Source organism: Lissotriton vulgaris, chromosome 3_1 (assembly GCF_964263255.1).
Source record: "Lissotriton vulgaris chromosome 3_1, aLisVul1.2, whole genome shotgun sequence".
Classification (NCBI taxonomy): Eukaryota; Metazoa; Chordata; class Amphibia; order Caudata; family Salamandridae; genus Lissotriton; species Lissotriton vulgaris.
In genome coordinates, this window is record NC_141689.1 from 795,345,766 (window position 1) to 795,370,405 (window position 24,640).

The window sequence follows — 24,640 nt, forward strand, 5'->3', positions numbered from 1 at the left end:
GGGTGTCGAGGCTCTGTGCAAAGAGGACCTCTTCCGGTCAGTCAGCTCGTTGCTTCTTGAAGGCGAGTTCAAGGGCAGGAAAGTGAAGTATGTGGGATCACCAATCTAAAAAATATCTTACTAAGCTGCATAATTTCCAATACTACATTCTACGTGGTGATTGCTCAGTCCTTCGGCCCTTGTATAGTATTCGTGCACCTGGAAATAGAAGACGTTTGTGAGTTTAATGAGCAATGAGAGAAAATGCATTGCCTCTATATGTCTGATATGTTTTTTTTAAATATGTGGTAAATATGTTGAATGCAGTAAAATTGTAGAAAAAAAGAAAGGTGGCTTTCCCTATATTATGTGCAGAATTGCTCACAATTAGTAAGCAAGTTAAGATTCCCCAGTGCCTGCAATCCAGTGGGGAGGTTGGCCGTACAATTTTATCCAGGAAGTTAAATGCACCCGTTCTTTCAGAAAACAAAGTTGGACAGAAAGAAATTCCGAAAAAGGGATAGAAATAGAGAAAGGACAGATTGGCTTATTGTAAATAGAGAAGATGTTGCATGTCAGATCTTGGTCTCATCCCTCTCATTTTTTACACACACACACTCACTCACTTCCTCACTCACTCACTTGTTACCTCACTTATACATACACACTTACTTTATCCCTCACTCTATCACACACACACTCACTTGTCCCTCACTCACACACACACATGCACTCGCTCGCTCCCTCACTCACACCCTTGCTCCCTCACTTACACACACACTCACAAACTCTCACTCACTCACTCATATGCATGGAATATTGAGGTCACTCTAAAGGGATTTTGCCATCTGTCCCCTATAAGAGTGTAAATTATTGGCACATTGCAAGCACCTGTTTACGAATAAGTTGATGTATCTAACCGTCGGACCTTCATTGATAGTGCAATGGAAAATGTAATGGTTTCTCAAACAAGCCTTTATATCTTTCTGACCAGGCGCTTATGGTGTTGATCGAGGATACATGGGAAAATCACTGAAAGGTAAGATTACTATATTTTTATTTCTATGGGATATTCTGTACAAGAACTCGTATGTTATTTGACATTCTAAAAATATATTTTTAAGTTACGGAGCAGAAAACTTTTCTTCATTTTTCTTACCTCCACCATAAAACAATACGTATCGCTGAGACGCCTTCGTAAAGTGGTTTTACCTACACTTTCAGGTACACTTTGTTGTGTTTGCTGTCACACTGGATGCTCTGACGTGGCAATGAGCAGGGAGCCAATAGGTGGATGGTTTTTCAAAATGGCAAACTTAGCGCCACAGTGAGACTGGTACATGGCCATTGTTTTGGGCAGATGCACCCAGGGCATAACATAGTCCCCCGCAGCCCCTGCGGTGAGGGAGTTGCCGAGCTCATGGGAGCCCCCTCAGCATAGTACCCTGGCCTGGGAGTCCCTGTTTTGATTCTGGAGGTGGGCACCTCCATGAACTTTGCAGGGGGTCCCTCAAGTTTCCTTACGCCCCTGTATGTAACTGAATGAAGCAAGCTGAAATTGGTATCTGGGAAATGAGATCCAGTAAGATATTCTCGCCCATAAGGCAGGATTGAGAGGTGATAAGACATGCGAGAATAGACAGGAGAATAACTCAACATGTGAAGGTGAAAGTTGAAAAAAACACAAGATATGGAGGGGTTAGTACTGGGAAAAACAGTACCTTCTAAGTAATATTTCAGGGCAGTCTACCTGGATATATGATGGTACATCGCAAACGTTGGTAACAACAATTTGAGAGAGAGGGAAGAGTAAGGGACACTCTCAGTCCCCCTGGTCAATCTTTGTCAAACAACAAAAGAGTGTTGTGAAAAACATATGTATAAGCGGTATAGAGACAAAATATCGACTCCAAAATATCGACTGGACATAATATCGAGTTTTAAATATAGACTGGACAAAATATCGACTGGACATAGTATCGACTACAAAAATATCGTTTTTCAGGTAAGTGAAGTAATATCGACTGTATAAAATATAGATAGCAAAAATATCGATTTTTTAATAATATATAATATTTTATAGTGTATTTTTATGTAATAATATGTGTGAATAGTGTGTATTAATGTTATAAAATATTTTATTACATGAATTTTGTTTTGATAATAATTGCGTAATGTAATTCTGTAGCGGGTTGTGGGTTTATAGGGGAATAGGGTGGGAAGTAATTTAATAATAATTAATTAATTAATATATGTTGTTAATATTTTTAATTAATAATTAATTGATAATTAATTAATATTAATTAGTTAATTAATTAATATAATTTTGAATATATTTTGTATTAGTAAATAATTGTTAATTAATTGTAATTAGTTAATTACATTAATTAGAGTACATTTTTTATATATATAATTTTGTGTTATTTTTAAGTAATTAATTTTGAAGAAATAATATTAATTATTAAAATAATTACACCTAATGTTCTAATATATTTACTTTATTGTTATTGTTAATTAATAATTAATTGGTAATTAAATAATATTGATAAATTTTGGGTAAAGGAGCATTTTTAGGGTTCAGGGTCAGTTTTCAGTTCATGGGTAAAGGGGTATTTTTAGGGTTCAGGGTCAGTTTTCAGTTCATGGGTAAAGGGGTATTTTTAGGGTTCAGGGTCAGTTTTCAGTTCATGGGTAAAGGGGTATTTTTAGGGTTCAGGGTCAGTTTTCAGTTCATGGGTAAAGGGGTATTTTTAGGGTTCAGGGTCAGTTTTCAGGTCATGGGTAAAGGGGTATTTTTAGGGTTCAGGGTCAGTTTTCAGTTTTTGGGTAAAGGGGTATTTTTAGGGTTCAGGGTCAGTTTTGGGTTTTTGGGTAAAGGGGTATTTTTAGGGTTCAGGGTCAGTTTTGGGTTTTTGGGTAAAGGGGTATTTTTAGGGTTCAGGGTCAACAAATAAGATTTTAAATTTTTTTTTAATTATTTTCTTTTATTATTTTATTATTATAATTTAATTTAAGTCGTTTTAAGTATATTTTAGTAATTAAAATTTAATATTAATTTAATTTAACACTGTTTTTAATAAAGTCGATATTTTTTACATCTATATTTTTGTTAACGATATTTTGTACTCGATATTTTTGTACTTACCTGTTTGTAGATACAAACTCGATATTTTGACTGTCGATATTTTGTCCACGATATTTTGGCAAGTCGATATTTTGTCAGTCGATATTATTTCAGTGATCCGTATAAGCACAGAAAACAGAGAAGGAAGAATCAACCAAAATGAATCACATTGGAAATCATTAGGGATTTCTTAGGAAGCCCTCACTCACCACCCTGGGTGGTGACATGCTTCATCATCGGGCCTACCAGGAGAAGCCGAAAGCCTCCCTGGTGTGCTACAACGCCAGGATACTGCGGAGCTGGTTATTCGTGGCAATAGTGTCAAAAGAATGTGATTTAAAAATGTCAAAAGGCTGTACCACACAAAAGTCTTATTCAATGCTCAGCCTGACATGAATAAAAATATGTGTTGGAAAATCTACCAAATAATGTTTTGGATATTTCCACTTAGAGTGGGGTCGACATGTTTCTGCCCGTTTATGTGTAATTTTACTGGGCTTTCATCAGGACCGTTAGTAGTGTACCTCGGCGGTGTGGGCGCTCTAAGGCCCACCCTTACCAGAGGACGTGAAAGTTAAAATCAGGTGTAAAAATTAAAGGGTGAAAAAAACAAACCATCAAGTTGTGGGTTTTGCCTCAGTTTAGAGGAACCTGTGTAGTCTGAAAATGAAAAGGACATACATACAAAGAAGACAACAACACATAAGTAATGCGATCCGTCTTTAATGTTTTCTGCTAGATTGATCTCTGAGTGGACGTGCTAAAGGCTAGTCAATATGAGTGACCATGGTGCCATAACAAGTACGTTAGTGCAAGAAAACGTTGTTCTGGGGACCAGACAGGCGTGTGAACATGCACTATGACAAGAAGAAATGGCCGTATGACAGAGCGTCTGACTAAACATCACTCGTGGTTAGCGATCAAAGGGCCCGAATGTAGAGCCAGTGGTGATGTAAAATGACAAAAACTCTATAAAATAACTAACGAATACAGAGAGGATTTCTCACTTGTAAGTTAAAAAGATCTACACCCCATAGGTCTCGGGAGGGGGGTGGAGGCGACAATGGCACACCCTGTAAAGGGACATTAAAGTTATGAAATGAGGGTTAAAGTTTGTGTGTGTCCTCTGTGTCCAGGTTCTACCTGGTTCCAAAGAAAGTTGTTTCGTATGTGTCGTCAAGTGACAAACACTACAATTTGAACATGGATAATGTCCGCTAATTGGTGAAGAACCGGGTTTTAGAACCCAGCGGCGCCAGGGATAACGCCCGATGTCTTCGGATTCCCCTGCCTCGGCAAACAGAGACACGGGACACTTCTTGATGACGTCAAAGACCAAATTTATTGGCTGCGACCAGGAACAGAGATCTACGAAGCACAACACGGGTGGTTTGCTAGAGACTGCACAAATTCATAGAGCGGAGCATCATCTTTTATGCTAAAAATCACATTCCTGGCTAGCATCAATTACTTACAAACTGACCGATAGAAGGGTGACATATCACATAACGACAATCCCACTTTCCGTTGTCCAGCCCACCAGAAATGACCAAGCAAAATTCAACATTCTTGTTCGAACGAGCCGGACAAACCCATTGTAAAAGACCTCAACCCATATCAATAATTAAGCCATAAAGGAAGGAACAGAAGCAGATGAGAAGCAAGATAGAAGGGTGTGTGCATGTACCATAAACTCAGCAATGTCCTGCTCTTTGATCTCTATCTGACCAGCTGCTTAACAAGGAACTGGCTCAACGAGGTCAGCCTCGGGCAAGGAGTCACTTCGGCCAGGTCACACAGAAGTCAGCTAAAGGTGTACGTGTCCCAAGACTCGTTCGACCATAGTCATCGGCCTATGTGAGGGCAACCACACAAAATGGCTGTGACACACAAAATGGAACCCGGGGGTTCAAACGAAATCCCTGAATATGTAGTGTTCTCATTGATCGATTATGACGAAAACACTCGTACATACCGCACTCGTCATTTGCGGTCTGCTGACACCAAAATCGTCTATATCCGACGACCTTCATTGAACGGGTTCAGAATGACGGAACCACATGACCGCAGAACCACAGAACCACATCGGGGTAAACCCCATGCACTTGTAATGGATCTCTCATTGAGAGAGTGGGACGTCGCTGCTGGTCTTGTATGTACCAGGGAGTCTTTCAGGCTCCTGCCTTTTTTGAACGAGAAGAGTGGTTTTTCCCAGGTCCTTTTGTTACTCGTGACGATCTTCCAGTGCCTATTGACTGACTTTTTCATAGCGTCTGATAGGCAACTGTATGTGGTAACACACTTCCTCCAGAAGTGCTTCACGCGGTTGGTTCCTTGCACGTTTGTTTCCTTTGTCAAGAATCTTGAAAATTCAAGCAGATTGGAAATCAGTCTTGACCGTGCTCCCTATGGGAATAGTCCAGCCCGAACTGCCAGGCCAGGTCCCCCCTGAACTGGAAACAAGCATGCTGTTGCAGGCAGGACACTTTCTCTTGTAACGCTCTATTTAATTTTTTACATTACACGGTACACCACGCTGATAGTGGTGACCGTGCCTTTGCTTTACTTACTGCACCAAATGGGACGCCGAAACCGGTCTTAGGATGATTGTTTCCGGTCAAGAGAGGACCTGGCTTGTCAGTTCGGGCTGGACTGTTCCCATGTGGCACAAGGTCAAGACAGATTTGCATATGGCCAGGTCTAAACCGGGGTGGCATGGTGAGCAAAAGAAAGATGGATTTAACTCAGATCTCTTGATTGGGGGTGCATGTTTTGATTTGTTCTGCATTCCATCCATCAGTTGTGTGTCTTTTGATTTACTAGGCCCAAGCACTAGGTTTGTGTGTGAGCAAATTTCCGTGGAAGGTTAGTCTTTTGCGTGAAAGATTTTAAGACGTCAATAAGAAACATAGGTAATTTGCATACTCATCGCTTCTTCAGGCATTTTGGTTCTGGATTAAAAAGCCACAAGAAAGGAATGCAGATGGTGATGGGAAGCATAAACCCATAGTGTACAGTCAATCCGAACACAACCTTTACTACTGCAAAGGTTTAATGCAACAAAGCACACAATATCCTCTGTTGGAAGACGCCTTCAACCTTGCATTACATTTACAAAGCATGATCCAGAAAATCTAGCTCAGTGTAGTTTTTAATATCCAAGTCAGATCCACTCCTCTCCATACATTAGGACCACCACTACCATTTTACCACTAAAGACAGAATCCTTTCCAAAGGAACAATAAACAAAAACGTATTTCGTAAGTGGTTACGAGAATAAATGGGAGTCTTGGTTGCTACTTTTAAAAGGATCTAGTGACCATTTCAAAATCGCAACTAAACAAACAGAATAGATTCACCAGAATATTTCAAGAAAATAGTGTCCTTTGAGGTTCCCAGGGAGTTTACCATTAACCCCACCTGCAAAAGTCGAAGCATGTAGATGATACCAGGTAGACCACCAAAAAAGACAGAAGATAGGATCTATTTTAATATCATAAAATACATAACCAAACGAAATAATGGATTAAGTTGCATCTTAATGGGTCCAAAACAAAGGCTCTGGTAGAGGTTGGAGTTGAGTAGAACGTGGCACTATTCTCTTGGTTGGTTCAACCTTGATGCAATAAGTAAAGAATATAAACGTACCATTTAGTTCAGAAGAAACTTTCCCTTTCCCCAAATAATTGTAGGAGCAAATATACCAAGTTGACTGCTCATGTCTGATAAAGTCAGGCATCGTCTGATGGCTGTCACAAAGTCTAACCAACATAGACTACAACGGTCTCATCTCCAAAGGTTTCAACAAAAATAGCTACAACGTGATACAATGTATTATTTTTATATAATGTTTGCCGCCACACTGTAAATACTAGGTATTACAAATACCAGATTTATTGGTATTTAGGGCTTCATTTGGATCGCGGACGGACTTGCGTCCGTCCGCGACCCCAGAGCAGGAGGGAACCTCCGCATGGCATGCGGAGTTCCCTCCTGTGCAATTAGGATGTGACCGCCACCCTGGCGGTCACATCCTCTATTTTTAACATTGCAGCGGGTGCGGCTTCAAGCTGCCCCCGCGGCAATGTTAAAAATGCACGCATTGCATTTGCATGCAGTAAGAGGCAGGCACCGCGCGGTGCCTGCCGCTTGCGGCATGCAAATGCAGGGGGGTACCATAGGTACCCCCCATGTGCACCCCCCACCACCCCTTCACCTCGGGGGCCCGCAACGGGCCACCGCAGTGAAGTTCCGTATGCTTTTCCACGGCGGAAAACCCGCCGTGGAAAAGCATAATTTACAGGCCATCCTAATATGGTGGACGGTGTCTGGAAGACACCGTCACCATATTACAGCTTTTCCGCCGCGGTTGTAAGCTGACCGCGGCGGAAAAACTGCGGACGGAAACCAGGACCCACCAGCCATCCTAATGTGGCGGTGGGTCTTTGGTCAGTCCACTGCGGTTTTTCCGCATCCTCTGGGCCTGCGGTGGCTTCCGCCGGCCCCGAGGATGCGGAAAAACCGCAATCATAATGACCCCCTTAATGTATCCACCTCTGATGGCCCCCCTGAAGACTGTGCCCCTTTCAAATTCACAAGGACCAACAGAAATAGACAACGGACTAGAAATCGGATTCGTAACCGGGACGCCAGAAAAACCTACTGAAACATTCTTTAAGCCAGACAAAGGTGCGCCAGGGAGTTTAGAGTGCATAATAGAACTCTTTGCAGCACCAGTATCCAACAGAAAAGGCTCTGACACACCTGATGAAATCACTTCAACATAGGGTCCACTCTGATCTACTGGAACTGAAACAACTCCCTCTCTTTGTCTATGGCTGGCCTAGCAATCATTACCATCCACATCCTCACCTTCGATATAGTAATCGTCCGCAAAGTACTGGGCCGTCCTACCAGACGCACCATTCTGCTGATCAAAGCTATTCATAGAATTCTGTGGAGGCAAAGAACGCGCATTCTGACCACGACCTCTACCTCTAGGAGCTTGTTGAACACCTCGACCTCTCACACCAGAAGCACCATTCGTGCGTTGTAACAGAACCAGACAACTACTCTTAAAATGACCCTCTTCTTTGTAATACGCACATTGATTACGGCCTACGGGAAAACGTGGTTGAGAAGACTCGAACACTTGCGAGTTTTTCTGATATTGCTGAGGTTGCTGATAATCGAGCTGATTATTACAGGGCGGAAAAGCTTGCTGTAGAAGAACTTTAGTCTTCAATTCCTTAGTCTTCCTATCCGCCTTCTCTATCTCATCCTTGTTTCTATTCTCATAATACTGGGCAGTAGCCAAAATCTGCGCTGACGTAGAAACAGCCCAAGCAAGGACCAACAGAAATAGACAACGGACTAGAAATCGGATTCGTAACCGGGGCGCCAGAAAAACCTACTGAAACATTCTTTAAGCCAGACAAAGGTGCGCCAGGGAGTTTAGAGTGCATAATAGAACTCTTTGCAGCACCAGTATCCAACAGAAAAGGCTCTGATACACCTGAGGCAATCACTTCAACATAGGGTCCACTCTGATCTACTGGAACTGAAACAACTCCCTCTCTTTGTCTATGGCTGTCCTAGCAATCATTACCATCCACATCCTCACCTTCGATATATTTATCGTCCGCATAGTACTGTGCCGTCCTACCAGACGCACCATTCTGCTGATCAAAGCTATTCATAGAATTCTGTGGAGGCAAAGAACGCGCATTCTGACCACGACCTCTACCTCTAAGAGCTTGTTGAACACCTCGACCTCTCACACCAGAAGCACCATTCGTGCGTTGTAACAGAACCGGACAACTACTCTTAAAATGACCCTCTTCTTTGCAATACGCACATTGATTACGGCCTATGGGAAAACGTGGTTGAGAAGCCTCCTGCTTCCGATGAATACTTCCAACTGCAAAGGGCAGGCGGTGCCATGCAGCTCCGCCTGACTCCGGTCCACCCTGGAAGTGATAGAGCAAATGTACATTTCTTTCTTGACGCTGTTCTCTCTCTGTATGCACAGCACAAAACTAATCAGAGGTACCAGTATGCACATTTCTAATTTGGAGAGAGACCATTACACAGATGGCGGGAGGGAATAGAGGAATCTGCGGTTAGACAGAGTATCCATTAGAAAGAGCATTACCTAAGGTAATTAACTTGTTTTTTGATGGATACTTCTAGCCACTGATTCCTCAACTTTAGAACAGAAACCAAAGCAGTACCTCCCAAGGTGGAGGGTATGTGGAATTCTGCTTTACGAATGTGTGAAATGCCCTTCCCGTTGAATGTGGCTGTCCAGGCAGCAGCGCTTCGTGAGCTTGAGCACTTATGCCCATTTCCACCAAAAACTTAATTACCTCACTGAATATATCGCTACCATACAACTTACCTCACTCAGCTGTAACTGCTAACCCCTCTTCATAACAAAGTGCTGTGAAATGGCTTCCATTCGAACTGGTGGCACTATATAATACCAAATAATGATCCACAATGTTGGTGTACCTTTGTAACGTATTTTCTGACACATTATGCTGTTTTACAAAGACTGCTTTTATGTATTTTTTTCCAAGCTAAGGGTCAAGAACACTTTAAACTGCACATAGACATTCTTTGTAATTGCAAGTTGAAAGGGAGAGCAGCCCAGTTTACTGCAGTAGAGGCACGCCATGGCGGGCTGGTGGAGGCTCACTCTCCTGCTCATGTAACACCTGCAGCCCTGTCAAGTACAACGTATCGCAAGTTAGAGTAATGCAAAATAAAGCTTTTCCCCACATCACCACACTAGTATTTAATGTTGCGTATAAATTATTAGCTGTGATATGGCTCGATGCACTCTGCTTAGTTAATGTGGGCAAGAGCCAGGGTTAGATTAAGATCACAATTTGGCCTGGGCACTGATGAAAAACGTGGCCCACATTTGCGGGGTGGGGCCCTCATTCGCTGGGCGGGGCCCACATTTGCGGGGTGGGGCCCACATTCGCTGGGCGGGGCCCACATTTGCAGGGTGGGGCCCACATTCGCTGGGCGGGGCCCACATTTGCAGGTGTGACCCACATTCACGTGCGCGCCATTTCATGAAATACACAAGGAATGCAAGTAGGATGATATTGTTCTTGGGAAGGACACAGGGCAAAGGTGACAATGTCCTACAAGCTGAGCAATTGAAAAACAGCGAGGCCCCTTTCTATTACAAAATTATTCCTCAGCCCTCCAGCGCCGCAGCATCTGAAAACAGTGAGGCCCCTTTCTATTACAAAATTATTCCTCAGCCCTCTAGCGCATGAGCACCTGAAAAGCAGCGAGGCCCCTTTCTATTACAAAATTAGTCCTCAGCCTTCCAGCGCAGGAGCACCTGAAAACAGCGAGTCCCCTTTCTATTACAAAATTATTTCTCAGCCCTCTAGAAAAGGAGCACCTGAAAAGCAGCGAGGCCCCTTTCTATTACAAAATTATTCCTCAGCCTACCAGCGCCGCAGCATCTGAAAATCCATGAGGCACTTTTCTATGAAAAAATTATTCCTCATCCCTCTAGCGCAGGAGCATCTGAAAACAGCGAGGCCCCTTTCTATTACAAAATTATCCCTCAGCCCTCCAGCGCAGGAGCATCTGAAAACAGCAAGGCCCCTTTCTATTACAAAATTATTCCTCAGCCCTCCGGCGAAGGAGCATCTGAAAACAGCGAGGCCTCTTTCTATTACAAAATTATTCCTCAGCCCTCCAGCGAAGGAGCATCTGAAAAGAGCGAGGCCTCTTTCTATTACAAAATTATTCCTCAGCCCTCTAGCGCAGGAGCACCTGAAAAACAGCAAGGACCCTTTCTATTACTAAATTATTCCTCAGCCCTCCAGCGCCGCAGCATCTGAAAAACCACGAGGCCCCTTTCTATTAAAAAATGTTTCTTCAGCCCTCCAGTGCAGTAGCATCTGAAACCAACGAGGCCTCTTTCTATTACGAAATTATTCCTCAGCCCTCTAGTGCCGGGACATCTGAAAACAACAAGGCCCCTTTCTATTACAAAATTATTCTTCAGCCCTCCAATGCAGGAGCATCTGAAAACAGCGAGGCCCCTTTCTATTACAAAATTATTCCTCAGCCCTCCAGCGCAGGAGCATCTGAAAACAGCGAGGCCCCTTTCTATTACAAAATTATTCCTCATCCCTTCAGCGCAGGAGTACCTGAAAACAGCGAGGCCCCTTTCTATTACAAAATCATTCCTCATCCCTTCAGCGCAGGAGTACCTGAAAACAGCGAGGCCCCTTTCTATTACAAAATTATTCCTCATCCCTTCAGCGCAGGAGTACCTGAAAACAGCGAAGCCCCTTTCTATCACAAAATTATTCCCAACCTCCTTCCAGACACAACTGAGGTACTTCACAGAACTCAAAACTAAAGAGGCATCAGTCGGTCAGCCTTCTAGAGAGAACCACGTAATAAAGTGTACATGGCTGCAAGATGAGGACTTCAAGTAAGCAATCACGAGTTTAAGTCTCCGAGTCACTCAACAGCCTGCTCAAACTGTCAGAGCATGCAGCATATACAATTCAATAAGTCAGATCAGAGATACTGGCAATCTTATAGAAATGCTAGCATCTCTTTTTCCGTGGACAGTAAAAATCCGCTGAAAATCTGGCAGATTTTTCCTCTTTTTAAAATATTGCACCCTGGACTGCAGCGCCTTACTTCTGATTTAAACTATAGTGCTTCATCTCTTCCAGTTCTTGTGCGGCGCATTCCTCCCTTTGCTCTGTCCAGCACAGCACCCCGTCTTCCAGTGCTCCCACCAACGTTTCAGGGCGGCTAGCTGAGTAAATGGTGGTGGGATTCTTACATTGAAAAACCCTTGAAGAGCTTTGCAATTACTTCCACACTCCTTGACAGGCAGGCAACTAGAGCCAAATTTCGGGGGGCGGGGGGAGGAAATATTTCGGGGGTTTGCTAATTCTTCCGAATTTAGACAGAGTGGCTGTAAGAATGGGTGAACACACAACAAAAGCCTAATTTACAACTAAATGGTTTTTTAAAGACCTGTTAAGTACTCGGGTGCGGCTGCAATTAGATGCTCGCCAGCCCGCGAAGCTGTCTTCGCCCGGGCTGACACACACGACGGGGGAGGGAGGGTGGGGCCTGAAGCCCTGTGAGCCCAATAGGTGTTGCCCGCCTGCTCCTTGACCATAACTCTGCACAGAGGTGGGTTATTTTTATAGCGTACCTTATTACAGAACTGAAGTGTCACACATAAGCATTAAAATGTCACGCATAAAGGCACTAAAACATTGACATGTAACACATAAGTAAGATGAAAACTTGGCAGCTATGCACCAGCAAACTCATTCACATCAACATGTTACTTTCTCTTTTTCAGACCTGGTGAAGAATTCGGCCTACAGCGCCAGCGACTGCTCGTTGAACAGTTCTGAAAACCCCTACGCCACGATCAAGGACCCGCCCCTGCTCACGCCGAAGCACACGGAGTGCGGGTATGTGGAAATGAAGTCCCCGGCTCGCAGGGACTCCCCCTACGCGGAAATCAGTAACTCCACGCTGGCTACAAAGAATGTCTATGAAGTGGGTAAGTGGAGCACGTGACACACCATCTAACCTGTGATTTATGTCTCAGACTTGAAAATTCATTGTTTCCTGACACTGTTCAGCTGCTGGTGTGCAAACACTTTATATCAGGCCTGCGCGTAGTTGTCCTTTTGAGAACTTGTGGGAAGTGCTGCCCTCTTGCGTTCAGAATGGAACATTTAATTCAGTGCCTTTTACAGGACGTTTGCTGCGAGTTCTCATGCATTCATTTATTCTGTGCACCATTTTAACGTTCAGTGCTTCCCATCAGGGTTCATATCCCCGCTCACAGCTCGCCATCGCAGACTGCAGACCAATCCACTGCTAATTCATCACATCCAAAATCATGGGAAAAAACAAGAAATGTAGGGTCCAGGTTCCCATTGATATATGTCGCGATCATCTCCAGTTCTGATTTTTACAATGGATATGGCGCCCAAAACTGCCCTCCTCAAAACCTAAGGTGGCGTCCTCAGAACATCTGACAGGAGAAAAACGCATGTATGGTATACCTTAGTCCTTCTATGTGACAACTCGTGCTTCAAGGTCCTGCTCAGCCACCTTTCAAAGCGAGTACGAGTCTCCTCCCGCCCCTCCCTGTATGTCCTTCCGGGTCAGTTACTCTGAGGAACACTAACTGGACCGAACCTGCCCAACTCCTAACGCAGTTTCGCGAGGATCCCTCTTATTGTCAATGCAATTTAGCATCCACCTTCAGACCTCCTGAAGATACCCACCAACACATGTGCCACTCCTATTCAAGGACACTTTACTGCTGCACACCACTAACAATGGAAATATAGCAGTCCCAGAAACAAGCGAGTCCACAATCAAAGGCACCAACAGAAGCCACTTCTTCTAAGAAGCTTCACCCTGGCTCACGCAGATGCGCCATCTGTGATGCTGCAACGGCTCTTGAGTCCCACACTTGATCTATATTGAGCTTTATCTTGGTCTACTCTGATATACCCCTCAACGTCTTGCCTGCTTAAGACCATGACATTGTAGAAGAAACACCACAGCATTTTATCGTGATTCGTTAATTCACTGTAAACTTGCCTGCCAAACACATTAAGGACCACATTTAGGAAGCCTTTGCCTGTGGCTTGAGTGACACAAGCCTAAATCATCAAGGAACCAATCAGGGGCTGCGTTACAGATGGGGTGCCTTATCTCACTCTGTGCCGCAGCTCACAGTTAGTTGAATGCATCAGGCGCAGACTGTGTAGGGAATTTCCTGAGAGTTTCTCAGGAGCCTGATGCACTGCGCTATTCACTCAATGGAGTGTAAATGGTAAGTATGTGACCAACTTATGATATGTTAGACATACATGATTCCAATTCCACAATTTAAACATAAAATGTTTACAATTCAATGAGTTGTCACAGATGTCATTAGTGGATTGTTGCTCGATAATTATTTATTTAATGCATATTCAAGTAACGTTGTTGTCTCATCACAAAATTACATGATTTCAGCAACTTAGTTTGTTGGTGTGTCCCAATGCATTTCGGGCTAAACACTGAGCCCTTCGTCAGGGGAATCTACAAAACGATAATACATGTATATGAATACATAGCTTGCAAAAATATATAGCAAATCATATCAAGAAGTCAAGGACTTATGCTCAGAAACCATTGTGAAGAGGTCAAACCAGCGATATCTACATAGAAAACCAATGCGTCAAGGAAATCGGAAAGAAACCGAAAGAAAACCGTGTGACCAAGAGGTGTCATTGTGTGGATAGGTACAAACGAGCCAATCATAGTGAATAGACCCCATGTCGTGCGGGAAGAATAGAAACTAATGTCGACCAAACCATGTGATAACCTACGCGGTGATAAACCAACACCCTGGTGAAAAACGTTGCAAGGGAAATGAACGCTTACATTTCTGAGCCGGGAGCATATGAAGAAGAAGCATACACTGCAATGCTGCGTTAACAGAGCTAGAGGGAAAATGGTGAATACGAGTTTTTTTAAAACGGGAAAGTATCGGTGCAGCAGGGTACGTGAATTAAAAGTAATTGCTCACCCGTAGTAGACCTCGGAAAGAAGTAGTATCGAAGTGGATGCTTCCCTGTATGGACAATAACCCGTATTTAGTGAGTCAGTCGTGGCCTCTTAAAGACGAGTTTAACCGTCATAAAAAATGTTAGGGATCTTACCGGTTGAAAGTTCACGAGTGCTCGGAGACCAAACAAGTGATTCTGACGTGAGAGGGTGCGCTAGTGCGGAAGTGCTCCATATGTATTGGAGCGTGGAGATAGAAACAAGACTACGTTCGTGGTCGCCATATTGTAGTGGTAAACGAAATAGTGAAAAAGAAGCGTTATAGTGCGCTTCAAGGCAAATATTCGTGGTATTGAAAAATGTGCAGAAAGTGATAGAAGAAGATAAAATTATATGAAGACATATGACACAAAGGCAATATCACAACGGTATCATTAGTATGCTGCCACTCAACGTGTGCACAATATGAAGAGGAGCATAAGTGTTAAATATTAACTAGTCATTAAAACAATGCATATCAGGCCTAGTCCTAGTTGTATTTTTAAAGATTACAGTAATGCATAAACAATAGAACTAATGCGTAACGAGGGCTATGTCCATGTGGTCCCAGTAACATACTGCCACTCACCGTGTGCACAATCTACTGAATGAGGTGAAGCAAAGAACCTTTACATTGATCATCAGTATACCTGATTGATATCTGTTTACATGAAACATGCTAGTTCGAACTTATCATTAAGCCCTGTGGAGATCAGAGTTTGTAAATGCCAGATCCAGTGTGATTCGCGTTGTGATAGTGTTTGCGCTCGATCTCGTTCAGGGTTTGGTGTGATTACCTGTAGAATGTCAAACTTAAGTTGAGCAATGTTGTGCCTGTGCGTGAGCCAATGTTGCGCAAGTGGGTAATTGGCATTCTGTGTGTGTATCCTGCTCTTGTGTTCTGTGATTCTAGTCCGCACACTGCGTTCTGTTTTACCTACATAAAGCAGGTCGCAAGGACATTTTATATAGTACACTACGAAATTAGTGTTACACGTTGCTGTGTATCTTAAGGAGATCGGTTTGCCTGATCTGGGGTGGTTCATAGTGGTTCCTGTAATTGCATTATTGCAATTGGAACAGTTCATACATTTGAGTAAACCTTTATATTGAACTTCTGGTCGAGATGGCTTGGTATTCAATATCTCTTTAAGGTTATGTGCCCTTTTGTAGGCAAAAAGTGGCTGCGCACTAAACATGTTCCCAAAGTCAGGCTCAGATTGGAGTAGAGACCATCGGTTCAGGATGATGGTTTTTACTTGTCTGGATTGTGTAGAGTAGGTGGATACAAAGACTTCTCTTCCGCCCGGCGGTCTGACGTCATGTTGATTCATTGACATGATTGTCATGAGGGAGCTGCGGGCGGCGTCGGTCAGGGGGGGCTACGCCCCCACGCCCCAATGGACGAACCGCGCCTGGTTTACATATTACATCACCCCTACCTTTTTATGCTGGAAACCTTCTACCGCCCATGTATTTGCCATCCTGTAAGCCCTTGGTATGTACTATACAAATTCACATACAAACATACACCAACATGCATGCAATAATAAATGTATATATCATGCTATCCCGCCTCTACAGTTTGTTAACATTTTGAAATTTTAAAGAAAAAGAGAGATTGAGACGGAAAGAGTGTCAGGAAGAAGCTGAGGCATAGTCAGAGAGAGAGTAGCAAGCAGGTTCAGAGCGGCGTGGAACAGTAACGGGGCGGGGGGAGACAGGTGGCAGAAGGGAAGAGCGGCACGGAGCATTAAAAACAGAATAATAAAGACGAGTGAGAAAAAAGCTAAGAAATAAGGGAGATGTGTTGAACTGAGAGGGTAACAAATATGGGACGTGGTAGACGAAGAGACGAGACGACTGGAGTAATGCACTAAAAACACACACTCTTACCTTGCTGCCGGTCCCGGTCCGCGCCACCTCTGGGCTCTGCTCCCCACATGTCACAGGCTCACAGCACCCCTGGCCAATCCTGGCGCCAGGGGCACAGATACCCTCTCGCCCGCAGCACGCCCATTAGGGCTTCTGATGCGCATGCGCAACGCCGGCCCCCCCTGCCTGTACGATCTCAATGAATCAACATGACGCCTGCCCGGCGGTCTGACGTCATGTTGATTCAATGACATGATTGTCATGAGGGAGCTGCGGGCGGTGTCGGGCAGGGGGGGCTACGCCCCCACGCCCCAATGGACGAACCGCGCCTGCCCCCTTGTAATTGCATTGGCTCGAATTTGGCACCACCATAATCCGCAGTACAAAAGGGGCCGAGCACGCATCCACGACCCGTTCTGTCAGCCCCTCCTGCAATACCAAAGTGCCCCACAGTGAAAACAACTCGAGCACCCTTCTGTTGAGGCACCTTCGATAATATGGCCCTTGGTACCTGGCAATATTTGTCCTATTTGGCACACAGAACATTTGTCGAAATAGTTTAATGGCATTCAATCATGGCAAAACCTTCCCCAAATCCGCGCGCGTAATCTCTGTGGCATGCATTTTTTATACTGGAATTGTTATGCGAATTTGAAGGAAGGTGAAAAATACTAAAACCAACTTGGAGTTGTGGAGACTCTATGTATTGGAAGACTGCCTTTTTTCATCCTTGCATTTCTCCGTAACTCCAACACATATTAGCTCTTTTTGCACTCAATACATCGAGGATTCTTTATTGGTAAGACAATTTATATCTAATTATTGTAGATGCTAATAATTGTATGCATTTACAATTCCTCGTTTTTTCTTGTGGTCAGGGTGTTTTAATGCTTTAATCAAGCAACTTTTATACCATTAAATAAATTAAATTAAAAGTCTTGCTCCCGGTATGGAGAAATGTCTATAATACAACGAAGATTAAAAATGATTGGACCACATTCACTTTAATGTGTTCAGATGTGTGCGGCGCGAGAGAACGAACTATGCAGGTCTGTGACAAATGCATATTCAACGAGCAGCCACGAGCTGTTTCTGAATCCCCAGCGTTGACAGGTTTTACCCATATGCACGGGCGTAAACTGGAATTTCTGCTGGCGCAAGCAAGAATATTGTTGTCAGTATACGTCCCTTTATGCCTGACTACCACAGAATGATGACCAGTAATAGCACCTTACTTGGGCCAGGTGTGCTGTATAAAAACAATAATTTGAATTGGATACCACTTCCCCTTTCTTCTACCGCCACCTGGTGCTCATTATTAAGTACTGCGCAGTGACGCCGATTGAGTTCTGTTAATGTTGGAAATGTTCTTGTATGGTGATTAGACAACTCAAATACCTCGAAGTAGAGGAAAATCAGCTAAAAAGCAGAATGTGGACATTGACTTGAGCGTTTATATGATGCAACACAAAAAGATAATGGACAGAACGCTGAATATTGTCAAACAGGACAGAGATCTGGGCCTAAATACATCGTTTTTTTCCTCACCCCCGTTTGGACTCAGCCATATGCAAATCAGTCTTGACCCTGCTCTACATCAATCAATAAATCAATCAATCAGGACATTTGTAGAGCGCACTACTTACCCGTGAGGGTCTCAAGGTGCTGGGGGGAGAGGGGGAATGCTGCTCCTGCTCAAATAGCCAGGTCTTGAGGAGTCTTCTGAAGGTTAGCAGGTCCTGGGTCTGCCGTAGGAGGATGGGTAGGGTGTTCCAGGTCTTGGCGGTGAGGTGAGAGAACGATCTGCCGCCGGAGGTCGGTCTTCGGATGCGGGGGACTGTGGCGAGGGTGAGGTCGGCGGAGTGGAGATGGCGGTTGGGGGTGTAGAAGCTGAGTCGTCTGTTGAGGTGTGCTGTTCCGGTGTTGTGGAGTGCCTTGTATGGGTGGGTGAGGAACTTGAAGGTGATCCTCTTGTTGACAGGGAGCCAGTGCAAGTCTCTCAAGTGGGGTGTGATGTGGCTGCGGCGAGGGATGTCGAGGGTCAGTCGAGCAGAGGCGTTTTGAATGCGCTGCAGGCGTTTCAGGAGTTTGGCCTAGGCTCCTGCGTAGAGGGCTTTTCGGTAGTCCAACTTGCTGCTGACGAGGGCCTGCATTACCGCTCTTCTTGTTTCGGTGGGGATCCAACTATGGATCTTGCGGAGCATGTGGAGGGTGTTGAAGCAGAAGGACGAGACGGCGTTGACCTGCTTTGTCATGGAGTGAGTAGAGTCGAGGATGAACCCTAGGTTGCATGCGTGGTCGGTGGGTGTTGGAGTTGTTCCCAGTGCGGTCGGCCACCAGGAGTCGTCCCAGGCCTAGGGGGTGGAGCCGAGGATGAGGATTTCCGTCTTGTCCGAGTTTAGCTTCAGTCTGCTTTTCTTCATCCTCTCAGCGACGGCTTTCATTCCTTCGTGGAGGTTGGTTTTGGCGGTGAGGGGGTCCTTGGTGAGGGAGAGGATCAGCTGGGTGTCGTCAGCGTAGGAGATGATGTTGAGGTTGTGCAGTCGGGCGAGTGGTGCAATGTAGATGTTGAACAATGTCGGGCTGAGGGATGAGCCCTGGGTTACGCCGCAGATGATCTCGATGGGTTGGGAGCGGAAAGGGGGGAGGCGGATGCTCTGGGTTCTGCCGGAGATAAAGGCAGTGGCAGACGGTGTTGAAGGTGGCTGACAGGTCCAGGAGGATGAGGGCTGGGGTTTCTCCATTGTCCAGCAGGGCTCTGATGTCATCGGAGGCGGCGATGAGGGCAGTTTCGGTGCTGTGGTTGCTGCTGAACCTGGACTGGGATGGGTCCAGGATGCTGTTCTCGAGGTAGCGGGTTAGTTATCTTCTCGATGACCTTCGCCGGAAACGGGAGCAGGGAGATGGGCCGGAAGTGTTTGAGGTCCTTGGGGTCGGCCTTTGGTTTCTTGAGTAAGGCGATGATCTGGGCGTGCTTCCAGCTCTGAGGGAACGTCGCTGTCTCGAAGGAGATGTGGATGGCTTTCCGGAGATGGGGTGCGATGGTGGTGCTGGCTTTGTTGAAGATGTGGTGTGAGCATGGGTCAGACGGAGATCCGGAGTGGACGGTGGTCATGACTTTGATGGTGTAGTCGTCGTTAATGTTGGCCCGGCGAGCAGGGGGTCGGTGTGGATGGTGGCCGTGGGGATGGAGGTCTCGGTGGTTGTCGAGGTGGTTGCGACGTTGAAGCTGTCGAGGATGTCAGCGATCTTGCGATAGAAGAAGGTGGCAAGGGAGTTGCACAGGTCTTGCGAAGGTGGGATGTCATTGGTGTTGGAGCTGGGGTTGGAGAGTTCTTTCTCGATGTTGAAGAGCTCTTTGCTGTTGTGTGCATTGTTGTCTGAGCGGTCTTTGAAGGAGGCCCTTTTGGCGGATCTGATGAGATGGTGGTGCCTGCGGGTGGCGTTCTTGTGGGCTGCGTAGCTGTCCGGTGTCTGTTCACGGTGCCTTTTCTTCTCTAGTTTTTGGCAGGTTTGCTTGGTGGCCTGGATGTCTCCAGGGAACCAGCTGGCTTTCTTGCTAGTGTGTCTGTTGGAGGGTTTCTTGAACGGGGTGAGGGTGTTGGCGCAGTCGTTGGTCCATTGTCTGAGGTTGTGGGAGGCTGTGTCAGGGTCGGCGGGTGGGCTCCGGGCGAGGGTGGTGGTTAGCTGTTTTTCTGTCATTTTGCTCCAGCATTGGCGGGGGATCTGTTTGGTACGGTGGTGCATGGTAGGTTTTCAGGAAGGTGAAGTGAATGCAGTGATGGTCGGTCCAGTAGAGTTTGGTGGTGTGGTTGAAGGAGATGTGGGAGCTTGTGGAGAAGATGGGGTCAAACGCGTGACCGGCATAGTAAGTGGGCGGGCGTTGTGACGAGTTGTCTGAGTCCGAGCTTAGCGAGGTTGTCGATCAGGGTGGTGGAGTTGCGGTTGTTGTTTTTCTCGAGGTGGAAGTTCAGGTCCCCGAGAAGGATGTAGTCAGTGGAGGCGAGGGCGTGTGTACTGACGAAGCCGGCGATGGAGTCGCTGAACTGTGGTCGAGCTCCGGGGGATCTGTAGACGAGGGTTCCTCTGAGGGTCGGGAACATTCTTTGGACTGGACCGGTTTCTGGTATTACCCTTCATAGCCTATCTGATGAGGGGTGATACCCTGAAACCGGTCCCATGATGCTTCTTTCCTGTCCAGGGTAGACCTGGCCTGGCAGTTCAGGCTGAACTGTTCCCAGGAGGATTTGAATTGCTTGGTCCAAACTGGAGTGGCATAGTGAGCAAAAGAATGATGGACTTAACCCAGATATCTTGACTGAGGGTGAGTGAGTTTCAGCACTCTGTTGTGTTTGCTTGTCTTTTCTGTTGACCCGTAAATATTCACAATTGATTTTTTTCCTCCACTGAAAAAGGCAGAGGGGAGGGATGGAGTAAAGATTTAGAGAAACTCTGTATTAAAAGAATAAGGGCATACTATTTTTCATTCATAAAACTTTTTATATGGTTCCATAAAACAACCTGAGAATTCCAGATCAATACATTGTTCTAACAAAAGATACTTGATTACACCCCTACCGCTATAAACATGTCGCTTACATATTCACCATGTGAATATTGTCAGTTTTGTGTTGCGGTGAGTCTGTGTATTCATTTTACTACAGTGCCAAGTACTGAATTCCAGTCACAACCCAGAGATTAACTTACAGTTACATAAATAAATACACAAGATGCCTAAATAGAAAAATCAATAAGTGTTTTTCATATGATTTCCGATAGCTTTACCACTAACCATAACTTATCCATTGCCATTCCAGAGCCCACTGTGAGCGTCGTCCAAGGAGGAGCCTTCAGCAATACTGGACCATTCACCCAAGACCCGTATGACATGCCAAAAAACAGCCACATTCCTTGCCACTACGATGTGCTTCCGGTTCGGGACAGCCCTTCTTCTCCAAAGAAAGAGGTCAGCAGTGAATGATGACCACACTGAACCTCGCAACAGAGAGGAACCCTTCCCACACTTGTGGCTTGCCTACTGGTCTTCCTCTTTGAAGGCGTCCCCGATGACTGCTAATCCTTTCCTTAGACAAAAATATTAACACAGACTCTCAAGCGGACATTAATGCACGCAAATAGGGCTCCCTGGAGAGATGCCCATAAGAGATGAGTGTTTGATCAAATTTCCTGGGTGATTGTGACACGCGTGCTAAATATATATGAAATTGCGTAAAAGGTATGGCTGTAAATTTGCGTACATTTGGTTGCCCCTGTCTTTCAGCCAGTGGACTATTTTGTTTATTAAGTTACTAATTCACTGTGCCACATATTTTAGGGGGTCACAAAGCAGCCAAGTGTTTGCTGTGGACAAGGACCCCCTCCACATGTTTTCATGGTGCTCCTAATGTCTTATCACACTGGCGCGAAAAGAAACCTTTTGAGTTCAAGTCAGTGTTTGGATGAACCCGAGGGCCGCTCCCGCCCCAGTCCATGCAATGAAATCACTGTTTGATAACAAGGGACCATGCTCATCATTAGGCCAATATATATGCTACATACTTAAAAATATTGATTCACTGTCTGACATGAAAAGATAGCGTATGTTGATTGGCAGATGCTGGTCGATAAAGTTCTTACTACAGTCATTGTTCACATCAATTTAGAAACAATTTTTTAAAATTCACATGACCAATACCAAGGTCATGCCCTGCTACTAAAATAAGCATTATTAATGCAACCTCTCAACTGAGACTGTGTTAATGTGAACCTAGTGTTAACACTTTGGTGCTCTAACATTGCCGTACTGGAGGGTGTGTGAAGGCATCACTGTTGGCCACGAAAAAACGGGTGAGCAGGGGACGTGGCTTGCTGCAGGATCAGTGTGGCATTCATATTGGCTGAAAGCGTCATGGCGGGTTGGATGCCGAAAAGAACGCAGTCTGCTCTTACAGCTGCATATATGTTCTGCTATTTGGGTAGTTGTGGAACCCGGTTGTATGACAGAACCCTTCAGGCATTTACCCACACGCATTTACCACACAGTCAATACCCTGCGTGCGACATTACCACACGTTACTTTAGCAACGCCATTACAAAGACTTGCTTTAGGGGCGCTGATCTTTTTGAACATTATAAAGTACTTTCCAAGTCCAGTCTACGCAACAATATGGAATGTGTTGGACGTAAAAATCCAACACCAGACCAACAACGCGCCCCCTACAGCAAGTCGTTATATCGACTTGCATGCTAAAGTAATGCGTAATAAAGTCGCATGCGGCAGACCAACCTAGTTGTAAAGGCTGGCCATTGTAAAGACTGCGGGGCAAATTATGTTTCCCGTGGAACCTGCAAGTGAAAGGCCGGCAGCGCCATGTGGAACAGTGTCTGTTGTAGAGGGTAGCTCAAGTAGAACCCATCTGTTGCTGCTTCACCCAAAACCCTCTGCATCAGCAGACAGATATTTCACCCCTGGTAACCGGTAACAGTGAAATGACTGGAAGGTGGTTACATATTTAAGTGAACACATACAAAAAAAGTCACCCTTTCACAAAAAAAGTATGTAGCCAAACATAAAGAAGCCCAGAAATTCTCTTAAAATCTTCAATATATGTTCCCCGCAGCTCTCATCTGCAAGACCCGCATCTGCTTGAGCTTACTACGCAGAACCCACTTCACATATCACAACATTACTTCATAAGCGTGGTTCGACTTGTCTGAATGGGCCGAGTGAGTGTGCGCGGAATGGCCAGATGCCTGCCCATGCTGTAAGTTTGATGTGCTACAGGAGATTTCAGTTATATTAAGCGATGGTGATATGTACTGTAATATAGAACCTGTAAAGATGAAACTTTTTATTCTCGTTGTTGTTAGTATCGAGGGAGGTTTTTTTTAAGCACTGCTGCCGAGCAGGCACTTTTTTCATTTTTGTAGCATTTGTAGGGGAATTATGCTCAAGCAGGTCTTTTGCATAGCGCTGATAACTTTATTACATATACCACTATAGTTTTTTCCAGTGACCTGTACCTTCACTTTAATATTTTATGTCTATGCTTTGTAGGGTTTTGCTTCACGCATTTATTCATAATTTGCCTTTCGTTTTATGTCGCAAATGGGCACCTTTGCAGCACAATATATGTGATTCAGTAAGTGTGGTTTGTTGTAATTTTGAAATGGTGTTTGCTGTCAAAATGTACAAAGTGGTTTACGAAAGGCATGTGAATTGAGAAGCAAAGGTTAAAATGTTTTCGGAAGATAATTGTAATACTTGTCATCATACCCAGGTTGGGGACCCTCATTTGAAGGTGTGTCCTATTGACAGAGATACAAACATAAACATGTTTTGTTAGGGCCACATTCAGTGCCTGCCCTGGGCCAGTCATGACACTCAAATGGTGCCATGGACTCCAAAGCTGCCTTGTGGCCCTAAATGTTTTACATTTGTACAAAAGAAAGCAGGATTTAACACAACTAGCTCACCCACCAAGCCAGCTTGATCTCAAACATCATTTACACTTTATAGATTTATTGCCCCAAGCTATAGTATTTAACTTATATTAAAGGAAAGTTATATTTCATAGCTAAATTAGCTTTCACCTGTGATTGGCTAGGTCTTGAAAAATCTGCAGTTTCTCCAACAAATGTTGAAGAGCCACCTGAGAAGTATGGTTACCCTGAAGGACTCTTGTGGTACATGAATAGGCAAAGAACTGTCTTTGCCAGCTCATGTTATAAGGCCAGATATCTCAGCCATTGGCCATCAGATAATATGGGCATCCCCAGATGTATATCTTTAATAATCCTTCTCGAGCTGCTGCAGGCACTGCGGTGTTTTCTCGTTGTTTTCTATGGCCTCCAATCTCCTTTTAAGACTGGTACGGACCAGCACTGCTTCTTATCGACACCACACGCACACAGGCCAAAATGCAAAGCCAAGAGCCTGCAAACTAACGTGTCTCTGCTGAAGAAAGATGTTGGTATGTTGCTTCACATCTAGCTTGCATTTTAAAACCAAGATTCTGATTCACAACACGT

The 24,640-nt window shown here is 44.8% G+C and overlaps 1 protein-coding gene across 1 annotated transcript in view; it reads left to right on the top strand.

Moving 5' to 3' along the window:
- The window catches only part of MEGF10 (multiple EGF like domains 10), a 302,219-nt gene extending 277,783 nt beyond the window's left edge, over positions 1-24,436 (top strand). Inside the window, exons 23-25 of the mRNA XM_086961113.1 lie at positions 974-1,018; positions 12,477-12,683; positions 21,427-24,436. Coding sequence (XP_086817239.1) covers positions 974-1,018; positions 12,477-12,683; positions 21,427-21,590 — 416 coding nt within the window. The 3' untranslated portion in view covers positions 21,591-24,436. The remainder of the gene's footprint in view (positions 1-973; positions 1,019-12,476; positions 12,684-21,426) is intronic.
- The last annotated feature ends 204 nt before the right edge of the window (positions 24,437-24,640 follow it).